The 15,000-nt window shown below is 48.2% G+C and overlaps 1 protein-coding gene across 1 annotated transcript in view; it reads left to right on the forward strand.

Annotated features, from left to right (window-relative positions):
• Positions 1-15,000, forward strand: part of LOC133132565 (gamma-aminobutyric acid receptor subunit alpha-3-like) — a 133,914-nt gene that overhangs the window by 47,420 nt on the left and 71,494 nt on the right. The window contains exons 3-4 of the mRNA XM_061248047.1: positions 1,376-1,497; positions 3,723-3,790. Coding sequence (XP_061104031.1) covers positions 1,376-1,497; positions 3,723-3,790 — 190 coding nt within the window. The remainder of the gene's footprint in view (positions 1-1,375; positions 1,498-3,722; positions 3,791-15,000) is intronic.

A 15,000-nucleotide genomic window follows, 5' to 3' on the forward strand; every position in this document is an offset into this window, starting at 1 on the left:
CCACTCTCCCTCTCCCTCCCTCTCTCCCACTCTCTCTCCATCTCTCATCTTCATTCTCTCTCTCCCTCTCTCCCACTCTCTCTCCATCTCTCATCTTCATTCTCTCTCTCCCTCTCTCCCTCTCTCTCTCCGTCTCTCATCTTCGTTCTCTCTCCCTCTCTCCCACTCTCTCCATCTCTCATCTTCATTCTCTCTCCCTCTCTCCCACTCTCTCCATCTCTCATCTGCATTCTGTCTCCCTCCCTTTTTCCCTGCTTCTCTTTCTCTCTCCCTCCCTCTCCCTCTCTCCCATTCTCTCCTCCTTCCTCCCTTTCTCTCCCTCCTTATCTCTTTCCATCCACCCCCCCCTCTCTCTTTCTCTCTCTGTATATGTGTATGTGTGTATCTGTGCGGTGTGTGTGTGTGTGTGTATGTTCGGTGTGTGAGTGTATGTGCGTGTGTGTGTATGTTTGGTGTGTGTGTGTGTGTGTGTATATATATGGGTGTGTGTGTGAGTAGATGTGCGTGTGTGTGTATGTTCAGTGTGTGTGTGTGTGTGTATATGGGTGTGTGTGTGAGTGTATGTGCGTGTGTGTGTATGTTCGGTGTGTGTGTGTATATGGGTGTGTGTGTGAGTGTATGTGCGTGTGTGTGTATGTTCGGTGTGTGTGTGTATATGGGTGTGTGTATGTTCGGTGTGTGTGTGTATATGGGTGTGTGTGTGAGTGACGGGTCGCAGCGCAGGGCTGTGTTCACAGGGGTCAGCGGGAGACGGGTCGCAGCGCAGGGCTGTGTTCACAGGGGTCAGCGGGAGACGGGTCGCAGCGCAGGGCTGTGTTCACAGGGGTCAGCGGGAGATGAGCCCCTCTGAGGCATGTGATTTGATTGAAAGTGGCACTTATCTGCTCATCAGCCGCGGTCTAATACCTCCTTCATCACGGCCGGCTCCTCGCTGGGGATCTGGGCCTGCGAGGAGATAATTGTGATGCATGTTTAAGCCAATCAGGACAGCGGAGGCTGCATGCATATTGAAGACCTCATTTACTCGTGAGACATTATGCAGAGCCATGCTGCGGAGGTCTGTTTACCTGTGCGACCACGAGCGCTAATCTCTCTGAGCATCGTGTCTGATTTAGCTGCCACAGTACCTGAGTCTGGGTACCTGTATGGCCACGAGCCGTAGTCTCTGTAGACCGTGGAGCGTTGTGTCTGATGACATCACACCCTCACCTGTCTGTGTTTGACATGACAGCTCATCCGACTCAATGTTGGATGGATGAATAAGGAATGAATCTATCCATCCACAAAGCTCACATCTCTTTCTCTCCCTCCCCCTCTCTCCCCCCCCCCCCCCCTCTCTCTCTCTCTCTCTCTCTCTCTCTCTCCCTCCCTGTAGGACTGTTGTGGGGCATAAGGAGCCCATTCCAGGAGACAGTAAAGACAACATCACCATTTTCACCAGGATTCTGGACAGACTGCTGGATGGCTACGACAACCGGCTCAGGCCTGGCCTGGGAGGTGAGCTCTGTCACACATCTAGCCCTGTACCCCTGAACCTGTCACACATCTAACCCTGTACCCCTGAACCTGTCACACATCTAGCCCTGTACCCCTGAACCTGTCACACATCCAACCCTGTACCCCTGAACCTGTCACACATCTAACCCTGTACCCCTGAACCTGTCACGCATCTAACCCTGTACCCCTGAACCTGTCACACATCTAGCCCTGTACCCCTGAACCTGTCACAACATCCAACCCTGTACCCCTGAACCTGTCACACATCTAACCCTGTACCCCTGAACCTGTCACACATCTAGCCCTGTACCCCTGAACCGGTCACACATCTAACCCTGTACCCCTGAACCGGTCACGCATCTAACCCTGTACCCCTGAAACTGTCACACATCCATCCCCTTACCCCTGAAGCTGTCACACATCTAACCCTGTACCCCTGAACCTGTCACACATCTAGCCCTGTACCCCTGAACCGGTCACACATCTAACCCTGTACCCCTGAACCTGTCACACATCCATCCCCTTACCCCTGAAGCTGTCACACATCTAACCTGTACCCCTGAACCTGTCACACATCTAACCCTGTACCCCTGAAGCTGTCACACATCTAACCCTGTACCCCTGAACCTGTCACACATCTAGCCCTGTACCCCTGAACCGGTCACACATCACCCTCACCCCTGATCCATGTTACACATCGAACCCGAAGGCATCTATGCTCAATCAAATGTGTTGCCCCTGTCTGTGGTGCTGAACCATCCTTGTGCTAGTAAACCTAGTCCCCTGTCCATGGTCCTGAAAGAGCTTTTCTCGAAGGGTTTTTGGTATACTCTTGACCACTCTTGACCACTCTTGACCAAGGCGCTGGCCTCAGAGTTGGTGGCCTAGCTGTGGCTGCTAGCCTCTCCTAAGTAACTAGGATGGGTCAAATGCAGAGGACACATTCGCCCAGGGGTTCAGTAAAGTATATCTTCTCTGATGTTTGCGTGCTGGGAATAGAACTGGAAGACGCAGCCATTGTTACGTGGTTGTGTTTATTTGCTGGCGCAGGGTGCTGCGGAAAGACTAACAGGACACAACATTAAGGATGTTACAAACAGCTTCTGAAGCTTTTTCTTCTGAGGAAAAAAACAGTGAACAGCCCTTGATTCGACAGCAACATATTTTGGAGTTGTGAGGAGAAAGCGGGCCAGATTCCGCCAGCAGTAAATAATTTAGCTGAAGCCAGTTTTACGCTGTCCTGTGTTCCTGTCCGTCTGAGACATGACTGGCAGGCTACCGGGCCCTTGTTACTGCACATCAAATACTTTAATCCGCACCAACCAGCGCATGTACTCAATTACATCACAGAGGAATATGCCACCATAAGTCACTAATTACCAAAACAATACAGAGCGATGTTTATTCTCTTGGAAGACAGTTAAAAGCTTGCCTCAATATTTTGTTGAATTATTAAAAGCAGTTTGGGTGCCGTGTCCCAGTATTGAATTAATGTATTAAAAATACATTTAAAAAAAGTCTTCTTTCATCCAGCCTGCCTTTAAACAGCTGCAACATTTTTACAAATTGAACTTACCCTTCAGGGGGGTCCCTGAAACCGTGCTGAGGGGCGTCCCTGAAACAGACCAGCAGACATTTTGTCCTGCTGCCTCGTCAAGAGATTTTCAGAGGTTAAACTCGCTTTCAACTCATAAGTGATTATTTTTATAATGTATCCTTTGTTTAACCTTTATCTCTCTGCGGTAAAAAAAGAAACTATTATTCTTTGAGAGACCTGGCCAAGATGGCAGCATTCCATACATCAAGTGTCAGTTAAAAAACACCATAGCAACACTACAGAGAAACACAAAGAACAAATTGGAAAAAAGTATTACATTACAGATGCTTTTATCCAAAGCAACGTACAAAGCATCAAGGTCATACAACAAACGACCGTACAGGTCAGATAAGGTAGGATTCATATACGATGGTTTGTAAGGCCTTGAACAGGAGTCCAGTACACAAGGTATACAAGTCTGTAGCTGCCGTACTGAGACATTGACAACTTAAGGAACTACAGTAAAGAGACAAATACAAATTGAAAAGTCCTGGATTGTGCTGTAGAAAGGTGAAGGAACAGCCAGATCTTAACATCTGAAACAGTAACACTGCAGGGTGCGTTAGGCTGTGAACATTTTGGTGTCAGAACGTCACGAACTGAAACGTGTCTCCTCCTTTCTCACCAGAGAGTGTGACGGAGGTCAGAACCAACATCTACGTCACCAGCTTCGGGCCAGTGTCGGACACAGACATGGTGAGTCCCCTCCCCCCCCCACAGCGTCACTGAGTAACCGCTACCCCCCCCCCCCCCCCGCCACCCCAGGGGCCCTGCGGAAGAAGGCAGATGTCTCCTTCAGTCATCCAGCTGTGGAGCCCTCACTGTTACTGATTTACATCACGCACACACACAGTGATAACAGCTGACCTATTATCTTACTGGAGGAATTAAAGACGTATTTCAAGGTTTTTTCCCCCCCCCTAAATTCTTAGTCATCAGTGCTTTCCTTGTTCCTATTTCCTGGCCTGTTCTGTCCTGCCTGTACAGTGATTACCTTTATGTCCTTTAACCTTACGCTTGTGGGGTACCCTTTTCTTTACCCTTATCCTGCTGGGTTTTGGGGTACCCTGTCCCTAATCCTTACCCTGTGTAGCTGATAAACTCCCGCTCTGCGTCTTCCTTCTGTTTCTGGTTTGTGCGGACGAGGACGCCGTGTTCTGTCTTCGTAGCGTGTGACAGCGTTCGGTAGCGTGTGGCAGCGTTCGGTAGCATGTGGCAGCGTTCGGTAGCGTGTGACAGCGTTCGGTAGCGTGTGACAGCGTTCGGTAGCGTGTGGCAGCGTTCGGTAGCGTGTGACAGCGTTCGGTAGCGTGTGACAGCGTTCGGTAGCGTGTGACAGCGTTCGGTAGCGTGTGACAGTCTTTCGGTAGCGTGTGGCAGGGTTTGGTAGCATTTGAGAGGGTTTGATAGCATTTGAGAGGGTTTGATAGCGTTTGAGAGGGTTTGATAGCATTTGAGAGGGTTTGATAGCGTTTGCAAAGGTGTGAAAAGCTGGCCTTGTCCTGTCTCCACCTCCCTGCACTGCTTGTCCTGATTGGCTGGGACTGACAGTTTACCCTCGATCCTCAGCGAATGAGTCATTCTCTCCTGTGGTATTTATGCTTATTGATTATCAATTTTGTAAACGTAATTGTCCTCCTGATTGTGAAATTGTGTTATGGAGGAAGGGATATATTACCCGTGGCTGCGCTCTGAAGATACGCTCTGCTCTCTCCTGTGTAATCGCCCTGTTTCAGTGGCTGTATTTCACGATGTAAACGCACGGCTGTATTTCACGATGTAAACGCACGGCTGCGTGGCCGTGTGGGCCAGACGTATGTGCTTTAATCATACACACCGTTAGCTCTGCAGCTGGGCCGCGTGTGGTACAGACCCCAGTGTGCTGCGCTATATGGAGCAGAAATGGAAAATTGAATTAGGAATCCTTTGTTATCTTTGCTAACATTAATGCCGTAATCATATTTTAAATTTTAATGGATTTTTTTTGGTGAGTTTCTGTAAATGATTTAGCAATTATAGAAAGTAATACCATTTTAATGTCTGGTAAACAGTGGAAATTAGCATAATATTGTGTTTCGACATCAGACACCCGCACGCTCCCCCCCCCCCCCCCCCCCCACACACACACACACACACACACACACGTCTGTGTTTGGTGTACAGGAAAAGGAAAAGAGAATGAACAGAGACGAAGAGGAGAATGAAATGAGAAGGAGAGGAGGGTGAAATGAAAGGATAGAGAAGGAGAGGAGGATGAAATGAAAGGATAGAGATAGAGATAGAGGAGTGAATCTGCAGGGCCTTTTGGACGTGGTTCTGGAGACGCCTGGTCTGGTCGTCATGGAGAGCAGCCAGTGTTTGTAGAGATCTGGGTTGCTGCGGTAACAGCCAGAGCAAGGAGGAGCTCACTCGCTTTCCCCCCATCCCCCTCTCCTCCTTTATCAGGTAAAGACTCATCCCCCCATCCCCCTCTCCTCCTTTACCAGGTAAAGACTCATCCCCCCATCCCCCTCTCCTCCTTTACCAGGTAAAGACTCATCCCCCCATCCCCCTCTCCTCCTTTACCAGGTAAAGACTCATCCCCCCATCCCCCTCTCTTATGAGGTAAAGACTAACCAGTTAATTTCTCTCCCTCTGGCTTGTGTGTTCAGAGCCCATAGAGAATGTGGGGTGTGTTCAGAGCCCATAAAGAACAAATCAACATTGGGAAACCAATTTCCCAATCATTTGCGTATTTTCAGTCTTTTGCGTATTTTCTGAACCAAGCAGGTAAAATAATGAGTGAAATCAGGTGGTGTAGCGCACGGTAGGAGCCTTAGCAGGACGTGGAGTTGAGTAGCACTGCAGACACTGCAGGACGTGGAGTTGAGTAGCACTGCAGGACGTGGAGTTGAGTAGCACTGCAGACACTGCAGGACGTGGAGTTGAGTAGCACTGCAGACACTGCAGGACGTGGGGTTGAGTAACACTGCAGGACGTGGAGTTGAGTAGCACTGGTCTAAACAGTTAGGGGGGGGAGGAGAGCTTGTGTTCCTGTCAATGTGTGCGTGTGTGTGTGTGTGTGCGTGCGTGTGTGCGGGTGGGTGGGTGTGTGTATGAGTGTGAGTGTGTGAGTGTGTGTGTGTGTGTGTGTGAGTGTGTGAGTGTGTGAGTGTGTGAGTGTGTGTGTGTATGTGTGTATGTGTGTATGTGTGTGTGTGTGTGTGTGTGTGGGTGTGTGGGTGTGTGAGTGTGTGTGTGTGAGTGTGTGTGTGTGTGAGTGTGTGAGTGTGTGTGCTTTCTCTCTCCATCCATCACCCCATTCTTCCTCAGATTAGTCACTCTGGCTAAAACTAAGAAACTAAAGGAGGGCGCGGAAAGGTTAGCGGAGAATTGCTAAATTCCAATTACGGCGCCCCTGTTTGCCTGCGAAGGAGCTCGGAGGGATATTCCTTATTGCTGCAGTAATTTGCTCTTTCTTAGCTCTCTCTGAGTCTCTGCTCTGCCGTGCTCATCTCAGATGTACTCTTTACCGCAATACGACGGTGCCCCAGTTAAGGACGCGTACATGTTAAAAAGCTTTGCTCTTTCTAGAGGGCAGATCGCAGACGTAAGTGCCTTTACATTAGTTTAATGTGTCTCGTGCGTCCGGTGACTGTCCCATGTGAAAGAAATAGAATGGTAAGTGTGACATAAGGAAGTGTACCTGACAGTGTACTATCTTATACTTAAGAATACTCAAGGTATAATTGAAGTTTATATCAAGTTTGCTTTGTGTACAATTTGTTTCGCATGGGATATCACTGCGTTTCTTGGTGGTTTTAGTCGTGGATGATGATGATGATGATGTTGCTGTCAGGTGGTCTGAGGCTGGGGTGAGTCACTCTACAGGTAGAGATGTGCTACCTGGAGAAGCACAGCCTGTCGATACTCGGTCACGGTCTGGTGGATGGTCTGAGCTCTTTGCCAACCTGTCTGTTTTCACATTGTAGTCTCAGTTCAGCAGAGAGAGTGGGCTATAATCACGTGTAGTCTCAGTTCAGCAGAGAGAATGGGCTATAATCACGTGTTCAGTTCAGCAGAGAGAATGGGCTATAATCACGTGTAGTCTCAGTTCAGCAGAGAGAATGGGCTATAATCATGCGTAGTCTCAGTTCAGCAGAGAGAGTGGGCTATAATCACGTGTAGTCTCAGTTCAGCAGAGAGAATGGGCTATAATCATGCGTAGTCTCAGTTCAGCAGAGAGAGTGGGCTATAATCACGTGTAGTCTCAGTTCAGCAGAAAGAGTGGGCTATAATCATGTGTAGTCTCAGTTCAGCAGAAAGAGTGGGCTATAATAATAACAACGTGTGGTCTCAGCTCAGAGGAAAGATTGCGCTGTAATAAAGCGTTTCCTCCTGGCGGTGCAGTCAGCTGGACGTCAGTCATCATTACTTTAATTATGTAGTCGCCCCACTGTCAGTCTTCTCACCCCAACCTCCTCATTGATTGGGCCGCTGTTTGTGGGGAATTTGCATATTATTCTGTAATTGGGCCAGCTTCGCTCACCCGCGCTGCGGTTTGTGCAGAATGTTGATTTATTGACGAAGGGGACGTGACCTCCGCGCCGGTGAGTCAGTCTCCCTCTCGCTCAGGGGACGGTCTGACGCGGCCCTAGTGACGGCGTGAAACCTTTCCCGAAGGCGGGGGACGATGATGTCATGAGCGGCCGGAGGACGTTAGATTTGCATCGTTACTCGTCGGATAAGACGGTCCGCGGAGAGAGCTTTGACCTTGTGGTCGACCGCGCCGAGACGGCGTGGCGTGGCGGCGTGTGTGTGGACTCTGCGCTTGGCTGCCGGGGCGGACGGCATCCACTGCCGCCATTAAGACGCATCGCCGGCGAGTGTGAATCATCCAAATTGACTTGGAGAAGACGTTTAATCGATGTTGAAATGGGTACACTTCACTTATCTAAAGGAACATGCGTGCACCGAGCAATGTTTCTATCGATGTGAGGCGTAATTACAGTGTGACTAACGACCCTGCTGCCCGCAGAACGGCCAGCCAGACAGAGACACTCGTCAGATCTACAGTCTCAGGAAACAGATGCAGTCTTATGACCACTGTGGTCAGGTCTACAGTCACAGGAAACAGATGCAGTCTTATGACCCCTGTGGTCAGGTCTACAGTCACAGGAAACAGATGCAGTCTTATAACCCCTGTGGTCAGGTCTACAGTCACAGGAAACAGATGCAGTCTTATGACCACTGTGGTCAGGTCTACAGTCACAGGAAACAGATGCAGTCTTATGACCACTGTGGTCAGGTCTACAGTCACAGGAAACAGATGCAGTCTTATGACCACTGTGGTCAGGTCTACAGTCACAGGAAACAGATGCAGTCTTATGACCACTGTGGTCAGGTCTACAGTCACAGGAAACAGATGCAGTCTTATGACCACTGTGGTCAGTTATGACCTATATTTGACGACTTTGCTGCTGATTTCGATTGGCTGTGACAATAGAATGCGTTCGAAATGAAAAAAACTGTCTGATAACCTTTTGAGGCTTGGTCTTGGTCTAAACATCATCTGTGCCACATTAGGTGAAGATTGGACTTTTTTTTTTTTTCAATTTTGTAACCTTAGAAAATCCAATATGGTGGAAATATTTTAGAAAATCGGGCAAACCGCTAAAAAACATATCTACAACTTAGACCCGTTGGTGGTGCAGGAGTGCTCGAAGTGGAGACATGAATCTCAGTGTAAAGAATCACGGAACTGTCCCCAATCAGGGTAGTTTTACGATACGATTCTTGGGGCTGCCATAGACACCCTATCCAGAAGAAAAAGATAGGGTACTTTTTCTGGAATTCTCAGCAGGGGATATTGATTGCTGAGGGGGACACACTGTAGGCAACATGAGAGTTCAATATGAGTGCTGCATTCAATGAAAATGAGTAACTCTGTGTTAGCCAAGTGTATGTACAGTATGAACCAGTGACTTGCAGTGAATCCTCGTTTAAATCTGGAGAGTATGAGGACAGTTGTTTTTGAGGAAAAGACTGTGATGTCGTCCTGAACCTCGCTGTCGACAGACCCGCTGTCTGAGAGCGGGAACACTGTCCACACACACTGTCCACACACACTGTCCACACACACTGTCCACACACACTGCCCACACACACTGCCCACACACACTGTCCACACACACTGCCCACACACACTGTCCACACACACTGTCCACACACACTGCCCACACACACTGTCCACACACACTGCCCACACACACTGCCCACACACACTGTCCACACACACTGTCCACACACACTGCCCACACACACTGCCCACACACACTGTCCACACACACTGTCCACACACACTGCCCACACACACTGTCCACACACACTGTCCACACACACTGCCCACACACACTGCCCACACACACTGTCCACACACACAGGGTGACGGTGACTGACTGCACGTCTCACACTGAGGGGACGGAGAGCCGGGAGAGGAGAGAGAGGAAGAGGAAGGGAGAGAGAGAAGGAGAGAGAGAAAGAAAGAGGGAGAGAGAGGAAGAGGGAGAGAGAGAGAGGAGGAGATGAGGAATTACAATGTAATTTTCGGTATGTAATTTAATAAAAATGAATCCCTTTACTAGCTGTGATATTTTTTTTAAATGATAAACAAACCCAGCCTCTCTGACAGGCTCTGTCATAGTCACATGTGATTGTGTGCAGATTCTGTATGCTCTGTGTGTGTTCTGTGTGTGCTCTGTGTGTGTTCTGTGTGTGCTCTGTGTGTGTGCTCTGTTTGTGCTCTGTTTGTGAGTGCTCTGTGTGTGCTCTGTGTGTGCTCTGTGTGTGCCCTGTGTGTGCTCTGTGTTCTGTGTGTGTACTGTTTATGCTCTGTGTGTGTTCTGTGTGTGCTCTGTGTTCTGTGTGTGTACTGTTTATGCTCTGTGTGTGCTCTGTGTGTGTTCTGTGTGTGTTCTGTGTGTGTTCTATGTGTGCTCTGTGTTCTGTGTGTGCTCTGTGTGTCCTCTCTGTCTGTGCTCTGTGTGTGCTCTGTGTGTGCTCTGTGTGTGTGCTCTGTGTGTGCTCTGTGTGTGTGCTCTGTGTCTGCTCTGTGTGTGTGCTCTGTGTCTGTGCTCTGTGTGTGCTCTGTGTCTGCTCTGTGTGTGTGCTCTGTGTATGTTCTGTGTGTGCTCTGTGTGTGTGCTCTGTGTGTGTGCTGTGTGTGTGTATGCTCTGTGTGTGTGCTCTGTGTGTGTGTGCTCTGTGTGTGTGCTCTGTGTGTGTCCTGTGTTTGAGAAGGGCTCCTGTCTCACACTGTTTAAATGTCTGCGCTATGAGGCTAAAACAGCCCATAAACTGCACCATCCTAAATTACTCCAGTTATGAGACTTCTGCACTCACAGAATGATAACCGCTAGGCTATGTATCAAACAAGCAATGTTTTCTGAACAAATTTGTTTTATTGCCGAGTACTTTTCGTGAAGTGCTTGATCAACACTGAATTACGAGGAAATAAGCCAAACAAGACCGTTATATCCAATTATTGTCGGATAGTTTTCCTGTTTGGTATTTCATTTTAGGAGGCATAAAATAAACCCATTCCATACATTCATTCCGATGGTGCATGACTAATTTGGAAGATGATTCATGAATATTAAACGTGAGATTTTAGATAACCCCCTTTATCAATTAAATGTGGCAGCTGTGGCTGGGTGCTCTGGCTGGTTTTAAACGGAAGGTGCCTCATGCATCCTAATTCCCTCGGGAGGAAGACGAGCCTTCTTTACACAGAATATTGATCTGTCTCTACTTCTACTGAAAGGTGCTTGTATAGCCGTTTAAATTTAATCCAATAACTTGTTGCAGGCGTTTTTGTTTCACGGTTCATCGTTAAACTTCATATAATCACTGTTTAAACTGACTTTGATCACTGTGACTTTTTAAAATATTTATGTTGACCTTTTTGGGCATCGCCCCTTCAGACAGGCCTGGGATGGGCTTGAGAGGGGGGGCGTGTCTCTGAGTGGTGAGGGGGGGGGTGTCTCTGAGTGGTGAGGGGCGTGTCTCTGAGTAGTGAGGGGGGGGGGTGTCTCTGAGTAGTGAGGGGGGCGTGTCTCTGAGTAGTGAGGGGGCGTGTCTCTGAGTGGTGAGGGGGCGTGTCTCTGAGTGGTGAGGGGGGGGTGTCTCTGAGTGGTGAGGGGGCGTGTCTCTGAGTAGTGAGGGGGCGTGTCTCTGAGTAGTGAGGGGGGCGTGTCTCTGAGTAGTGAGGGGGGGCGTGTCTCTGAGTAGTGAGGGGCGTGTCTCTGAGTGGTAAGAGGCGGTACCTGCAGGACTCCTCTGGCTCTGGATGGATGAACGTTGTGCGACGCGCGGCTGAACGTTATTCTGACGTTAAGAGGCGCTTGGCGGCCTGGGCGCGCGCGCGGACGTTCCGGCTCGTTCCGGCGGCAGGCTGGCTGTTGTTCCTCCTCCGCACTCCTTTATTACCCGACGGGAGCGCTCCATCTTCCTGGCACAGGAAACAAAAGACAAACAAAGATGTTTGGACGGACTCCATCCCAGCAGCTCATTTGAATTCTCTCCCCCTTTGTGTGCATTATTGGAGTAGTTCAGTGTCCACAGCGTCGTTTAAAAGGCATCTCGTTTTTAAGAAGAGTTGATTTGGCAATATCCTCATTATAGAGTTGATTAGGCAATATCCTCATTGCTTTGCTGTAATCTCTGCCCTCCTCTCTCGAGGATGGGTTTGTTTTGTAATTGCAGGCTAATCTTTTTTTAAGGAGCTGGGGCCTGTTCCACAAAGCAGGATTACTGAGTTAGCTGGATATTGTGGTTATTCAGAAGGTGGGTTAAAGTGAAGTGGGAGGTTTGTCCTTCATAGCTGCTAAAGGTTGTCACCTCATGAGTTGGAAGTAGTAAAATCTCACTTTTAACGATTCCTTTCAGTTTTTAAATGCCTAGCACTAAAACATTCATGGGTTCATTTAGCACAGCCCAAACCAAAACAGGTAAGTAAACCAATCTGCAAGTATGCCAATCTGTGTAAAATGTTTTACTGTGAATCAAAATGGTTTCTCAGACTATGAGGCGAAATAGACTTTTTATAGCAGTGAACATACACGTAAATGAAAGGAAAATCTTGCCAGACTTAATTAGAAGGTGGAATGATGATGCTCCCTGTTTAATTAAACGCACAATGCCACTGAGAGAGACATTCTGCCTTCAGTAGAACACATCAGTACCGTGGGAAACCTGCAATTAATTTGCCACTGCAACTGTCTTTGATTGAACCACTCATATGTAGCACCCAGAAAGCTTTCAGAAACAATTCCTGGAAGTCTTATGCCCTACTGAGCTCTTGTCTTGAGAAAAGTGACGGTCAAAACACTCCTCAATCTTGAACCTAGGATTATGAAATGCTAAAACAAATTTATTTATATATTAGCCCTAGTGCCACAGCTCATTAAACTCATCACAGCCCAGATCTGTCCAGTTTACTGATGCTAAATGGATATTTTGGTCTGCAGGTTTACAGAGAGCTAGACTTTTCTGTAAATTATTGATTATGTGTTCTTGGCAGTTGGAGGTCCTCCCTTGCGGAGGGGATTGTAAAATCAACAGGAATCCCAGAGAAAATAAAGGCTGTGTGGCAGGCAGACGGAGGTTTCTGGAACATTCACTGCTGCTCGTGGGACCGGCTGTGCCACATTTCAACAGTCTGGATTTCACGACGACTTGTGGCAAACTTCCATTTCACCGAAGCAAAAGTAACTGGGCAGGTTAACTTAACCTGATAATATATGATGATATATATATGCAATTCCCTTGCATTTAATCCATTGCATACTCTCCAAATACGTATGCACTGCACTGTAAATTTGGACTGAAATCATATGCACACTGGACATTATTGGACTTAAGAGTACCACTTGCCTACCACTGTCAGAACAGCAGAATCCCTCCCCCTATTTCGACGCAGACTCAAAACCCACCTTTTCAAACTCTACCTTAGTCCTCCCTCCTGACTTCCCCTGCCCCTCCTTTCTGATATCCCTATCCTTGTCTAACACCCCCCCCCCCCCCCCCAAAAAATAAAATAAAAAAGGCACTTATGATGACAACTATGTTTAGAACAGCATTTCATGTGTATTTTGCTAGTTTCTGGATGTGATGCTCTGACTTATGGTAGAACCTATGCACTTGTAAGTCGCTTTGGATTAAAAGCGTCTGCCAAATGACTAAAATGTAAATGTAAATGTAAAATGTAGAGCTAAAGACGGCTTCTTGTCTCCTAACCCACGGCTTCAGCATGAGCCTCCATAGGTGAATTTTTTATTTTCCTGACTATCGTCCTTTACTGGACGAAATAACACCCTCTTCCCTGGGGTAATGTGCTTTAATGCACTGTTTTCAAAAGCATGTACTTCCAGACCTGTTTCCTCCGCTGAGAGTGAGAGTGTACCCCCCCCCAGCCCAGTGCACGCTCTCTCTGAGGGGTACGCTGAGCTGACCCAAAACGCCCCACTGACTGGCACTCAGAGTTCTGTCACAGCGCCTACAGGAGAGGAGAGTCTGGAAGGGCCCCAACTCTGACAGGACCATGTGTGCCCCTTGGCTACTGTGTGAGTGTGTGTGTGTGTGTGTGTGAGTGTGAGTATGTGTGAGTATGTGTGAGTGTGTGTGTGTGTGTGTATGTCTGTGTGTATGTGAGTGTGTGTGTGAGAGTATGTGTGAGTGTGTGTGTGAGTGTATGTGTGTGTGTGTATGTCTGTGTGTGTGTGAGTGTGTGTGTGGGAGTGTGTGTCTGTGTGTGTATGAGTGTGAGTGTGTATGAGTGTGAGTATGTGTGAGTGTGAGTGTGAGTGTGTGTGTGTATGTCTGTGTGAGTGAGTGAGTGTGTGTGTGTGTGTGTGAGAATGTGAGAGTGTGTGTGTGAGTGTATGAGTGTGTGTGCAAGAGTGTGCGTGTGCTTCTGTGTGTGTGTGTGTGTGTGTGAGTATGTGTGAGTATGTGTGAGTGTGTGTGTGTGTGTGTGTGTGTGTGTGTGTGTGAGAGTGTGCTTGTGTGAGTGTGAGTGTGAGTGTGTGAGTGTGTGTGTGTGTGTGTGTGTGTGAGTGTGTGTGTGTGTGAGTGTGTGTGTGAGAGTGTCCGTGTGCTTGTGTGTGTGTGTGTGTGTGTGTGTGAGTATGTGTGAGTGTGAGTGTGTGAGTGTGTATGTCTGTGTGAGTGTGTGTGTGTGTGTGTGTGTTTGTGTGTGTGTGTGTGAGGGAAAAGGCACCAGTGTTGAGAGGATTGCGTGTGCCTCTTGGCGAGGGTGTGTGTTTGTTTTCTTTCTGAAGCATGTTGATGAGGAATCAATCATTCCCCCCTGGAGGGGAACCAGCAGGCTCGGAGCTGGACGCCCAGGCCGGCCCTGGGAGAGCTGGCTCCACTTCTCCGGATCATTAAATTACATCCCACATTGAATCACTGCTAATTCGCTCACTTTCATTAAAGGAGCTACCGCCTTCGTCTGCTTGCGTTGTCGCTCACCACAAACCAACTCATCCACTCGGCCCAGCCAGGCTTTAGATGAGCTGTGTGTTAGTGTCTGTGTTAGTGTCTGTGTTAGTGTCTGTGTTAGTGCCTGTGTTAGTGTCTGTGTTAGTGTCTGTGTTATTGTCTGTGTTAGTGTCTGTGTTAGTGTCTGTGTTAGTGTCTGTGTTAGTGTCTGTGTTAGTGCCTGTGTTAGTGTCTGTGTTAGTGTCTGTGTTAGTGTCTGTGTTAGTGCCTGTGTTAGTGTCTGTGTTAGTGTTAGTGTCTGTGTTAGTGTCTGTGTTCGTGTCTGTGTTAGTGTCTGTGCTAGTGTCTGTGTTAGTGTCTGTGTTAGTGTCTGTGTTAGTTATGTTTGGAGAGCTGACTGTGTGCAGTTTGTTGGGGTTGGTGGA

Source organism: Conger conger, chromosome 7 (assembly GCF_963514075.1).
Source record: "Conger conger chromosome 7, fConCon1.1, whole genome shotgun sequence".
Classification (NCBI taxonomy): Eukaryota; Metazoa; Chordata; class Actinopteri; order Anguilliformes; family Congridae; genus Conger; species Conger conger.